This window comes from Anomalospiza imberbis, chromosome 9 (genome assembly GCF_031753505.1).
Source record: "Anomalospiza imberbis isolate Cuckoo-Finch-1a 21T00152 chromosome 9, ASM3175350v1, whole genome shotgun sequence".
NCBI lineage: Eukaryota > Metazoa > Chordata > Aves > Passeriformes > Viduidae > Anomalospiza > Anomalospiza imberbis.
Window position 1 is genome coordinate 23,888,335 of NC_089689.1, and position 12,814 is coordinate 23,901,148.

The 12,814-nt window shown below is 43.4% G+C and overlaps 1 protein-coding gene across 3 annotated transcripts in view; it reads right to left on the reverse strand.

Annotated features, from left to right (window-relative positions):
* Window positions 1–10,864: 10,864 nt before the first annotated feature.
* SPATA6 (spermatogenesis associated 6) overlaps window positions 10,865–12,814 on the reverse strand; it is a 35,623-nt gene continuing 33,673 nt past the window's right edge. For all 3 annotated transcript variants that reach the window (XM_068198687.1, XM_068198684.1, XM_068198685.1), the window contains exon 13: window positions 10,865–11,108. In XM_068198687.1, the coding sequence (XP_068054788.1) occupies window positions 10,928–11,108 (181 nt within the window). In that variant the 3' untranslated portion in view covers window positions 10,865–10,927. The remainder of the gene's footprint in view (window positions 11,109–12,814) is intronic.

A 12,814-nucleotide genomic window follows, 5' to 3' on the forward strand; every position in this document is an offset into this window, starting at 1 on the left:
GCTCCCTGAGCCCCCTGTTCTGCCCCTCTGCTGCACCGAGGGCTGGGCTTACACCAGCCTGCCTGAGCCTGTTTGCTCACAGGGATGATGCTGCCCATTATCAGCATTTCCAGCAATAAAGGTGCCTGGGTAACCAAGCCAGTCCTGGCTCTGGGTTATTGTGGTGATCTGTCCTGCTCTGACACACAAAGGGCTCCCTGGGACCAGAGCGACCTGGCTGTGGCAGGGAAAAGTAATATCCTTCCTTGGGGCCTGCATCAGGATCTCACTTTCTTGAGCAAATCTGGGCTTTTCTGACCCACCTTGGTGCCATCACGTAATGTCAAAATCTTTGAAACCATGAAGAGACAGCAGCACCCACTGTTAAGGTCTGTGCCTGGAGAAGGCTGAAAATGCCCACGGGGATGTGACCCTGCATCCAAAAGGCAGGTCCAAGTCACCATGGGGGTGGGGAGGTGAGGGCACACAGAGAGGCACAGCACCATGAAGATGAAGAAAATGAGTCATGAGCCAGCAAGGAGGGAAGAAACAAGGCTCTGTTTCCACCAGGCACCGGAAAGTTGGGCCATGATTTCCCTGCTTCTCCTCAGTTTGGATGGAGCTGGATGAGGTCTGTCCTGGCCTCATGCAGGTCAGTAAAAGCATTTGCTCATTCTAAGAGGAACACATGGATTTCTTTGAACAAAGGACCTCTCAGCACCACGAGCTGTCCATCCACCCCCACGGGAGGAGGGACGCGACACAGACCTGGTCTTGCCTTTCCAATCAATACTCAGTTTCAAGCAGGCAGTGCCCAGATTAGAGGGTGGCCTCAAAACATTTAGAGAAAATCAAGTTACCAGCAGTGATTAATAGCTGTCAAATATCTAATAATAACAGGTACATTTTTAGTGCATTTAGAAATACCAGGACTCTCATCTCCTCACCCTGGGCCACAGAGATCCCCAGCAGCTCTTAGCTTGGTGGCTTTATTGGCTTTTTTGGACCACACATCCTCTTAAAGTGTGGGGAGGCAACACCAAGCAGGATGAGGAAAACTGGAGCAACTTTTTAAACATTCAAGATTATTTTTTCCTCTAAGAAACATTCAGTTTTGCAGAGAGTAGAACTGAATTTTACTAAGCCTATTATTTTTTAATGACAAAATATTTTTGACCTTTGGTTATGTGATGAGTTCTTCCCATCTCAACCCACGGATCCTCAAAGGTAACTTTTCCTTTAAAATAATAATGCTGATGTTGGTTAAACAAAATAATGCATTTTGAGAGCTGTGACTGCATCTCTGAGCTTGGCCCTGAGAAGGAGTGGAGGCACCCACATTGCCAGATGCAGCCAGCTGTGCACCCCCAGGAGGAACACATTTAATGGGTAAGCTTATTTGACTTCACTACTCTGCTTTGAAGCACTGAAGTGAAACAAAAGAGAAAAGAATGATTGGGGAGGGGAAGTCTGAGAGGTCTGACTGAAATAAAGCAAAATTGTCTCAAAACATCTTGACCTTTGCTTGTGTTTTCTAGGAACACAATGTAATTAGCAGAAAAAAAAATTAAAACCAAATCAATCAAAAAATGAAACTCCAGCTGAAAAGGAGCACTGTGCAGGCTGGTTGTGGCAGCAGGGGATGAGTTGTGGTGTCCTAACGAGAACACATTGCTCTCAGGCTGTAACCAATATCCAAGTGCATTGGCAGCAGATGTTATTAATGATGCCAATACATATTTTCTTATTAATCTTCCATACTAGGCTTGTGTCTATCTGCAAATGATTATCATTCATTTTCCTGACAAATCTATCAAGATCATTTATTACTGTTCGGCAAAGGATCTTCTTTTAAACAAAGATTAATAACATTGCATTTTATCTGGCTGGCTGAGCCAAAGGAAATGAAATTAACAATGAGCCCTACAAACATGTCATCACTTTAATTTACCAGAAAATATTTTAAAATGTTATTTAAAAGAATATACGCTGTGGTGGGCACAGTTTATTACAAAGGAAAGGAATCAAACCACAGGCATTCCAGCAGGGTGGGGAGTGAGCAAACAGGGCACTGTGAATTCTCTGGTTCCTCGCACTGGAGTTCTGGGACAAGGAGGGAGAGGCACCCACAGCATCTTTGGCATGCATGGATGGGCACCTTCCCAGGGGAATTGCAGCTGGAGATCTCTGTTCCTCGGTTAAATTGGGTCCTAACCAGGATCCCAGCTCTCATTCCTGCAGGGAGCACTGCCCTTCCTGTGTTCCTACAGAAGGGAACTCCACCTGGTGGAGCTGGTGGGGCTCTCAGGGAGAGGAGGGCACAGGTGGGCGGAGTGCCAGCACCCTTCTGTACTTTTGCTCCCCAGGAGGAAGAGAAATAAACTCACTAAATTTACATAGTTGTTTCCTTTCTTCTGCACTCCCTTCTAACTTTCCCTTCCCCTCTTTTGAGAAAAATAACAAGATAAAAATAATAACAACAATAACAATAATAATAACATACATAAAGAACCTATCAGAATTCCCTTCCTACTTTTACTGGTACAGGTCTAAAATCCTTCCAGGGGAGCAGGGAGGCCTACAGACATCCAGTGGCTCTGTAATTCCTGCCTTGGGATCCTGTATCACACCTGAAGCCACCTTCATGCCTTCCCTCCCTTTGTCTCACAGGCAATCCCAGCACCTCTGCGTGTCCATCTCCAGCACAGCTCACGGGGGGCGACTGAAGCGTGTTCCATCTGCCACAGGCTGGCACCCAGCTGCCAGTGCTGCCATTCCAGCACAGCCTGAGATCTCACCAGCAGGAGCTGCAATTCCAGGCAGTGCAGGATCACAGCCCTGCTGTCCAAGCAGGGCCAGATGGCACCACCATGCCAAGGATAACAAACAGTCACTATGTCCTCAGAGCCCGAAGCAAAGTCAGGCTGAGCTGCCGAGTTGGTGCCATTTCTGATTCCCAGGAACAAGCTGTCCCAAAAAAAAAAAAAAAAAAAAAAAAAAAACTGCAGAGAGGCTCCTGGAGAGGGCACTTGAACAACTGTGAGCCACAGGGTGTCCCTCGAGGAGTCCCTGTGCCACGGGAGAAGGGTGGAACAGTGCATAAGTGTGTGCAAAACAGGAACATCTGCACACACAACACCCAGTTCCTGCTCTGGGCTTTCCCTGCTGGGCTGTGATGGGGCTGCTTGACAGCACTGGGGACCAGGCACTGGGATGGAGATCATTGGGAATGGCTCCTCTGCCACTCTCTGGTTTAGACTAACCCAGCAACTTCTAATTCTTCATTTCTTTAATTCTTTAATTCTTTATTTCTACAAGAAGGACCAGGGCAACCATTTTAAAAAGTTGATAATTACTGCAGCCTGTGTTCCAACCAGAAATGCTGTTCTGTGACTTGCTCCTCTGGCTTCCACAAAAGCAGCATCCAGTTTAATATGTGAGACTCATAACCAGCTCACAGAGTGCAACAGTTCACTTCAGTTTGAAGAAAAAAAATATTCTGCTGGAAGCACAGCAAGTAGCAGTGTCAATTTTTCATTAACCTACAGCCACTGTCTCTGTAGACTTACAGCTATGAGTAAGATTACAGTTATAATTTTTTCTGGTCCCTAAGGGAAGGGGAAAAAAACTTCTCAAAACTTTTAAGGTCATTAAAAACCCACCTTTAAATTGGTGGTAGTTTCAGTTTACTCCCATATTTCAAAATCAAATCTTAGCTGCAGCCTCACATCAAAGCAGAAATGTCAGTCGCTTTGTTTCTACTTCTGTGAAAGAAGTTCCAGCTTATACATGAGTTGAATGCCAAGTAAATAGATTTTCCTGGGGAACAAAGGCAGCTTTCTTTTGTTTGTTTTAAACATATGTAAATAGAGTCCCAGGGGCTGAGCTGCCTGTCACTTTAACTAGGTTCACACTCATGTCACTCCAGCTGGTGATTTCTGACCGACCTCAGGTCAGGACTGCAGAAGTTTCCCTCCCCACTCCTCCACAGCCACATCAAGCAGCTGCTTGTTCCCTTCCCCTCCAGCCTCACACCTCAGCAAAGGGGAGGCAGACTAATACGGATTCCTTTTTTGCCATTTCTTATTCTTTTGGGTTTGGTTTTGGTTTTAAGCTGTAGTTACAGAATCACAGAAATACTCTGGTCCTCTGTCAAAGCCACAGTGATGGTCCTGAAATCTCTGGGCAGATCAGAGCAGTGCCTGGAATCCCTGGATACTGCCAGTGACCAGCTGGGCTGTGCCTACAAACCAGCCTTGGATCAAAGGCTGATGGCACCCACTGGTTCATGGTCAAGATGAGGGCAGGGAAGAAACAAGAATGGATTGGTAAGAAAAATGACCTTTTTTGAGCTTGTGTGTGTTTGGTTTAGCAGGAGGGCACCATCCCTCTCGGGCTTCCTCTTTTCAGTGCCAGGCACTTAAAAGAGTGGAGTGCGATCCTCAGAGAGCCAGAAGACACCAAAGAGGAGCAGGACCCCTCCACCTGCTCCTGCTCCAGGGGTCAGAGCTTGCTGCAGACAACCCTGAGGGCAGGCTTTGATCCTTGTACAAGCCACACACTTCAGAGTTGGCCTCAATGGTTCTTGTGGGTCCCTTCCAGCTCAGAATATTCTGTGAAATCTACTCACTTTCCTTTTTCTTTTTCTTTTTTTTTTAATTTAAACCAGCAGATCAATGCAAAATCGAACACTTCATGCTTGTCATTTCCAAATGACTCAGGTTACATCTCAATCTTCAGTGAGGTTCTGGGTGTAAGATTGGGTAGCACCGAGGGATGCCATCAATTTATAGGCTCTGCAAAAGCCACAATTAAGGAAAATCCTCAAATACATGAGAAACCTCAGTTTTGATTGGCCACGTTCCCATAACTTCTTGATAATTCAACTTGCTTGAGTATTATTCAGTGTTTTCCTTCTCCCTGCTTTTTTTATCTCTTGACAAGTTTACAAAGAGAAGAATGGAGCTGAGCTGAGCTGCATTCCATCCAATCTGCTGCCTCCACAAACAGCAGAGAAGCTAAATGAAGCCCAGAACATATGGCACTGTGCTGACAGAGCTCCCAAACTGGTTCTGCATGAGCAACAAGGAACATCTTGAAACGCACAAGACATATGTGTTTTAGGAAGAAGATTGAAGTGTTTCATAATAAAACAGGACAAAGTGAAATACAAGTGCTGTATAAAATTTTAATTAAAAACTGGTTTTACCCCTCAACGTGAATATACAATATGTTTCCCAGATGGATTTCATATTTAAGTATTATCCAAACCAGAAACATAAATGAGACAAATAAAGCCTTCAAAAATGGCACAGAGGCTAAAATGTATGTAAACACTAGATGACTGTGGTGAAAACAAGGCAGGCAGGGAAAGCAACCTCTTAGCAAGTGTTTACTGCTGGAATCCTGAATGAAACAGTTCCTACAGCTACAGTCAGAGTAACAATACAAATACAAGCATTAGAATTCACCACCACTCAGGGATGCAAATGGCGCTTTTGTTACTCTGGAGTTGTCCCGGCTATTTCCTACACTGATAATTCACGGTATAGAAGTGCAAATTCATGGCATGCCAGGCATGGAACACTCTCCTCTTCTGCCCTGCTGCCAGGCTCCCACCCTGCTCTGTGTGAAGCTCTCTTCATTCCATGCCATCAGCTCCACAGGGTTATGCAAAGGCCTGGCCACAGAACAGAATTTTTGTGCTGCCTCCTCAGGAGCAGTAAATCCTTACGAACCAGGAGGGATGTTGTTTTGCAGCAGCAAACTCCTTTCCCCGAGGAGGTGAGAAGGTGGCTTAGATCCCACTGCTCAGGCTGCAGGGAGTTCTCTGCTGGGCCAGAGGCAATCACCCAGAATTGAAGGGAAATGCACACCAAGAAAAAGCACAATCTCCACACAGATCAAGCAAAGAGAAAGATTACAGTTCCTTTATGCTGCCATCCAGACAAATTATCACCACACTTCAGAGAATTTCTCACAAAGATAAAATGGGAACAAACCCCATGCCTTTGGCAAGCCAACACTGATAAAAGGAGCTACAGCCACATCTTTGAAGGGCTTTGGTTGATGATGTTTTGAATTCCATGAGTAAAGCAGCAGAAGCCAACGGTAATCAAGGGAGCTTGTGCTTAATAGCTCCTGTGCAATGGAAACAGGAATACTGGGGGTTTCAATCACTTCCCACAACGATGCTGCATTTGTTGGACCTGAAAGGACCTGGGCAAAGAGCAATTCTCTGCTGCTCCCAAAGACATCACCTAAGGCAGACACCCCTTCTTATCAGGGAGGCAGCTCATCAAGATCGGCCCTAGAAGTGCTGTCCTCTCTCAGCTTCAAGTGTTCTCACTGGAACCAAGAGGCTCAATTTCACTGATTTGAAAGTTTCCTCAAATTCCTTGATTACTAAACAAATCTCATGAGAAATTCTCAGCATCCTGATAACGATCACTCCATGACTACTGAAGCAATTAACACCATGGCCTTTCCTATGACCCAGAGATTCCACATTACCAGATTTACACAGCAAGAGACCACTGCTAAAAGGCTGAGAATTTTGTTGCATAGTTCAGTGTTTCAGAAAACATTTCAAGCTTAAAAATCGGGAAGTACCAAGTTATTCCTTGCACATGGAGTGGGAAGGCAGAGATTCTTTCCAGCTTTCTCTGACAACCCATGGCACACCACACCAAATTTTCCACTGTCACATTGCACCCTTTGTTCCTGGGGGGAGAATGAGGATAAATGATGTGAGAGATGTTAACAGTGCTGCTTAGTACACAGAGCAAACAGCAGTAAGGCATCAGGATAAAAAAATGTATATTTAAAAAAAGATTTAAAAGATATCATAAGAGCAATCAATGTGAGAATATGAACCCAGATCATGCAGGAGACAGAAGCTGAGCAAGATACCAACTGCAAAGATTAGCTCCTAAGAGCACGTGTAGTAAAGCAGCTCATTATCTTTTCTAGCCCTCTCTGATCAAGATAGAAATATATTAAATCTGATTAAGATTTGTTTAATAATTGTCTGATTAAAACATAATAAACCTGGAGAAATTAAAATAAAGTCTTTTTAGTAACCTGGAGATGAGCTGGGACTTTTCAGCCAGGCTTCCTTAAAATAATTTCTTTAACATTCACCTCAGGATCCCAAAGCACTTCAGAGTCATTTAATTAAGCTTCAACAGAGCACAAACTCCCCATTTTACAGCTGAGGTAACAATGAGAAGGAGTTTGGAAAAGACTATTTAATACTGAGCCAAGCTAAATGTTCTGTTATTTTACCCCAAAAATAGATTCTGAACATCTCCAGGTAGATTTTTTTCTCCCCTGATAATTTTGGCAGCCTCTGAAGTAATAGTAAAATTCAAACATGTGATGCACAATCTAAAGAACAGCCCTCATCACTTCCCAAGCTGCTCAGCTTTGGAGCATAGACACTGTTCCCCATCTATCTTACAAAGCTGCTCCTACCTGTTCCCATTACTCCAGCCATCCCTATACTTCTTATCCTCAGTGGAGCAATTTAAGCTTCTCTTCCTCCAAGTCAAAAACTTAGATAAGGCAAATCATTAAAGAGTTTGACATTTTTGCCTTTAATTCACATCAGGTCAATGACTTAGTGATTTCCAAAGCAGCTACTGTCAGCCAAGGATTTGCATTTCTTCTGAACACAGGCAGGCAGTTTGTCTAAAGCCAGCCCAAGATCCTAAACTGTACCAAGTTATTCATAGAAGAGAGGGAAGGGAGCAAGTAGGAAGCAGAGTCTGACTCACTAAAATGAAAGTGATTAAAATATTGCACTGATTGCATCCTGCAAGCATCACTGGATGCTGAACAGCTTTTGGTGAGAACACTCGTGGGTTATAATAACTTGGGGAGGGCAAGAGAGACACAGACTTCACAGAAAAGCACCAATTCACTCCTCATCTGGCCCATTATTGCCAGATTTGAGTAGGCAGCTTTCCTTTAGGAGCTAAAACGACAGGGGTGGAATTATGCCATCCCACTGTCACTGGAACTTTGTAGACGGCAAAAGATAAGGAATGAGCACAGAAAATGCTATTTAAAGCTCCACTCAGGCACCAGAAATTTGCATTTGAGAGAAGGGATTTAAATTGTATTAGAAGGCAAGGTGCACTAAACAATTAGAGTTTATTGCTGTGTTGGTTCAGTGCCTGAACCTCCACTTCTCACAGGCTGCAGGGGCAGAGCAGCAGCTATGCTGAGAGCTGGGTGTGCTGGCAGGGCCACCTGAGCAAGCAGGGAAAGGGAAAATGCTTCTGAAAACAAAGTGCCTTGAAGATTTTAGGGACAGATCAGATTAATTTGGGTCTGAAGTCACATTCCAGAGGAAAGTTTTCCATTTTCCAAACTGGATTTCCAGCACAGTGCTTGGAAGAGAGCACTCTTTACTGTATCATGGCGTGAGCTGTGGAATGACTCCGACCCAGGAGAGGAACATCTCCTGCAGCAGCTGATTCAGAGAGACACTGAACACACCTCTCCCTCCCTGCTGGAGCAGGGCCAAAGATACTCAGAGACTGTCTGTTCCATTTGATGCTATGCTGCAAAAGAAGGCTACACTGAGAATATTTATACTGGTCAAAATTCAATAATGACATTTTTTTCTCCCATCCAGTTTTCACTTTTGCTGAAAAATTTTTAATCTTTGATGAGAACTGAAGGTTGCCATATTACCATATGCTTCCTTTTTTAGCTAGGGGAATCAAACAGATATCCTCCAGCCATTCCCTGGACCCTTTGAAAGCACCACCTTGCTTTTTTATAGTGGCTCCCACACTTTCTCATCCCCTTTTGTATTCAGTTCATGGCAACTTGTGTCTTTCATTAAACACACAGGAAAACCCCACAACAATCCCTCAGCATTCAGGCCTTCTTACACAGTGAACAAACAGGGACTGAAATCTGCTGGATTGCTGGGGGGAGGGGGGAAATCAAAGAGGTCTTCTATGTCATGGAGCCAGATCAGGCCAAAGGGGAGCAGCCAATCTTCAGAAGACTAACTTTTACTCAGCTGTGACAGTGGGGAGGGAATGCACAGAGAATATTGAATGAAAACTGCAGGATACCAGGAGAACACTGAATATTATGGCTCAAACACATACAGGAAACTGCAAAAACCTTCAGGTTTCAACAGATTAATTTTACACCAAAAGCTTGGAAAGTATTTCTCAGAATCTGCCCTGCCTATTTAGGATCTACTTCAATACAGGTACTCATCTGAGCAGGAAGAAAACTATTGCTTTGTGGACTAACATGGGGTCACTGGAGAGAGCAGTGAACACCAGGTCCTGGTAGCACAACCCTCCATGGCCTCCACGGACACAACTTGGGAAAGTTCTACTTTTCCCTTCTGCAACAAAAAGTGTCCTGGTACCTCACAGAGTGACTCAGTACTTCTCCATAGCATGCCCATAGAGGGTGCCACTAATGCCCTCTGAAAGCACTAATGTGCTAAATGGCAGCAGGGACAGGAAGTTATAAGTGTTAATCCACTTCAACTGGACCAACAGTTACAAGAAATAGAAATGTCAGTATGTGAGACACTTCCTCTGAGAGTGCCCTTGCCTGAAACAGCAGCACACAGCCCCTCCACATGCTCTCCCACCAGCGGAATTGCTCACCAACTGCTTTCTCAAATCAATTATGTTGTCTCAGCATTAAAGGAGGGAAGGCAGAATAGACTGACTTTTTGTTTATGTAGGCATGCTGGCAGGTTCCAGTCATATGTTGTGCCATCTGTACTGCTAGCTTTATCCTCTATCTAATCACAACAGGTAAAATGGCATCGGTGGAGCTGCCTGTTTGCTCAGAGAGGGAGGCAGCCAGAACTGGCATTTGTTTTTTCCGCATTCTGGGGGGAAACAGGAGATGGACACTCTTGCCCTTTTAAAACATTCAGCTTTTCAATGGATGGGCAATTTGCCCTGGTCTGCTAATGTGGGATCTGCTCAGTGCAAGGCTGAAAAGGTTCCATCCCTGGGGAAAGCATCGAACTGCTGATGAACATTTGGTGGCCTTTAGCAAAAATGAAGTGATTGCTGCCAACAGGATCCCAGCAGACTGGGAAGGACAGGCTCCAAATTAGGTGGGATTGTGATGCAGGAATTTCAGAAGGCCTGTACAGAACACAAGGAGCTTGCTGGCTAGCTCTGGTCTTTCCCCCTGCACAGTCCTTTCTTATTCATATTTTTAAAATGACAAGTGTATTGGCAAATGTCATGGCTACATTTAGGAGAACACGGAAGCGTTCAAATGCAAAGGCTGTGTGAAGATGACCTTTTATCTCACACAAAGGCTGCTGGGTGGTTTTCTTTTAAAATCTCACAGTATTAGACCACTTGTGACTACAGGTGCCCAAAACCACTTCAAATACATGCCTATGGGTCACACAGTACCAAAGTTTGTGCCATTCTCCAAAATAAACAATTCAGAGGCAACTGTCTAGAAAACAATTCTCTTTGTCCTAGGTGGGTCACTTTTAAACCAGCACTCACATTCACCTTCTCCTTTGGGTTCCCTCTCTGACCAACAAGACATATTGCTTCTTCAACCAATTCTGTTAAAGTTGCTAAATAGATTTAGATATTTAATGAGAACTGGCTGCAGCTGAAACCTGAGTTGATGTCACACAGGAATATGCAGCAGACCTATTAGTCTTCAAATGACTCTATGTTCAGAGTCTCAAAGGAGCAACACCATCTTGCTGAACTGTAGAGGGGATTTTTTTGTTAGGGATTATTTGTTTCTTTTCCAGGGGGTGAATGATAATTATATTTCCTTTTTTCAGCCCAGGCCAAATCCCCATTTCTCCAAAACCCTGCTTAACCATAAGACACCTTAAAAAATAGAGTACAAATGTTGTATAAAAACAGGTTTAGTTGCAAATACTGTATACTGTGTGTTTTCAGGTGACTTGCTTTCAGGAATGTGTTTTGTGGTCTGAAACAGCACCAGCAGTTTTTTTGTACATCTCTCCGTATATTTTTGCGAGACTCTCCTCCAAGATTGCTCTGTAAGGCTTCTCTTTGTACACAGCTGCAGGACCAGACCAACATTCACCACTATCCAAGTGAACAGGAGTGTTCTGCTGCACTGGAGCGCTGTCAGAGGAAAGAAGATAAGAAACAATGATCAAACCGAGATATGGAAGAGGAATCAGTAACAAAACCAGCAGAAATACCAATGTTGAGCTGCTTAGCATGGATTACCTTCCACAAACCAAAATAAAAACTGCACTGCAGCTACTTTTAAGAAATGGGAACCACCCCCCACGTTATTCATTCATACAAATCCTCCCCCACTTATCTGAGTACACTTTGTAATGCCCCTCAAATAGAATGAATTTTCAGAGAACCTACAGTAATTTTGCTGTATTTTTGCAGGCTGTGTGACTAGGCAAGAGCAACACAGTAGGATTTTTGTGTCCTTTGAAGGTGAAATTGTAACCACAAGCAGCTATTTCAATATGAGGACAATCTATCAGGGGGATATTAAATTACTGTGGTTGCAGCTGTAAAGTGCTCTATTGGAAGCATCATGGATTAAGTTTTCTAACAAACACATTTTGATATAGTGGCAATCTAGGGTTCCTTCCCCACCCTATCTTCTGTGTCACTGTTTTAATACCAAACACAAATACAGGCTCATCTTTCAGTTGCTTTGAGAAATTATTCCTTAGATCTATGAAGTGAAATTTATACTCATTACAAAACACTGACAAGTCTGAATAGTTTATATCTCAACATCATGACTATCTGCTTCCTCTTGATACTTTCAAAACAAAGGTTTGTGTCATATAATTAAATGAGCAATTTCCCTGTAATAAAGCATGAAACAAGAAGCTCAAAAATCATCAGAAAAAAAATACAACTGAGATGACATTTTTCACATCTGCTCAGAGATTTAGGCACTTAAGACACTTAAAAATTAGGACTGAGTTATCTTCAGCTTTTGCAAATGTTCTCTGGGAAATGAAACTGGGAATGTGAAGCTTAAGGTGACCATCTTCATGCAGGAAATGGATTACATTTCACAGGGAAGCTTTACAGCTTCTTATATACATGTCGTTTATTAATGATAGTGTCTTCTGCAATCAGACCAGTACTTAATACTTCATCTTCAAGTTAGTATCAGCCAACATACAACAAAATTGAAAGAAACCTTAGGCCACATCCATGAATACATGTGTTCAGCTGCATCAAAACACAAGGTTTTCATCTGAAGAACAGAAAAGGGGAAGAAGAGGAAGATGAAGGATCAGTTTTCTAAATTCACATCTCTAAGCTTCTACTGTCCCATGGAAAAAAAAAAAAAACAAAGGACCAGCTTATGCTTTTAAATTTCTTACATTCAAATATTAGGGTGATGCCAACCAACACCAAATAAAACAAGACCTCTTTGTGGCTCCAATATAAGAGAGGAAGGCCACTTTCACACTTATTCAAAAAGGCTCCATCATTTAAAGTCAGTCAATGGCATGGAGCAAATTTAAACCTGTTTATCATCCTGAGTTAACTGTACCTCATGCTTTGGACACAAAGAAACCAACCTACCAACCAAAATCAACAGAGCAGTTATACAAGCCTGTGTCAAATACAGAGAAGTCAATACCCTGGGGACTCAACAACTGCAGTTTCACCTCCTCCTTCCTGCAGTTTGTGGTACGTCATTTCTGATGGAGAATTCTAAGGCCAACCAGCAGGCATAGCACTTGTAACTATACAACAAACAGCTCTGACACTCTTTTCCTTGGAATCCATTTCCAGCAGCAGCTTTGTGCTTGCCTTTTCTTCTCCTAAAAGCTCAG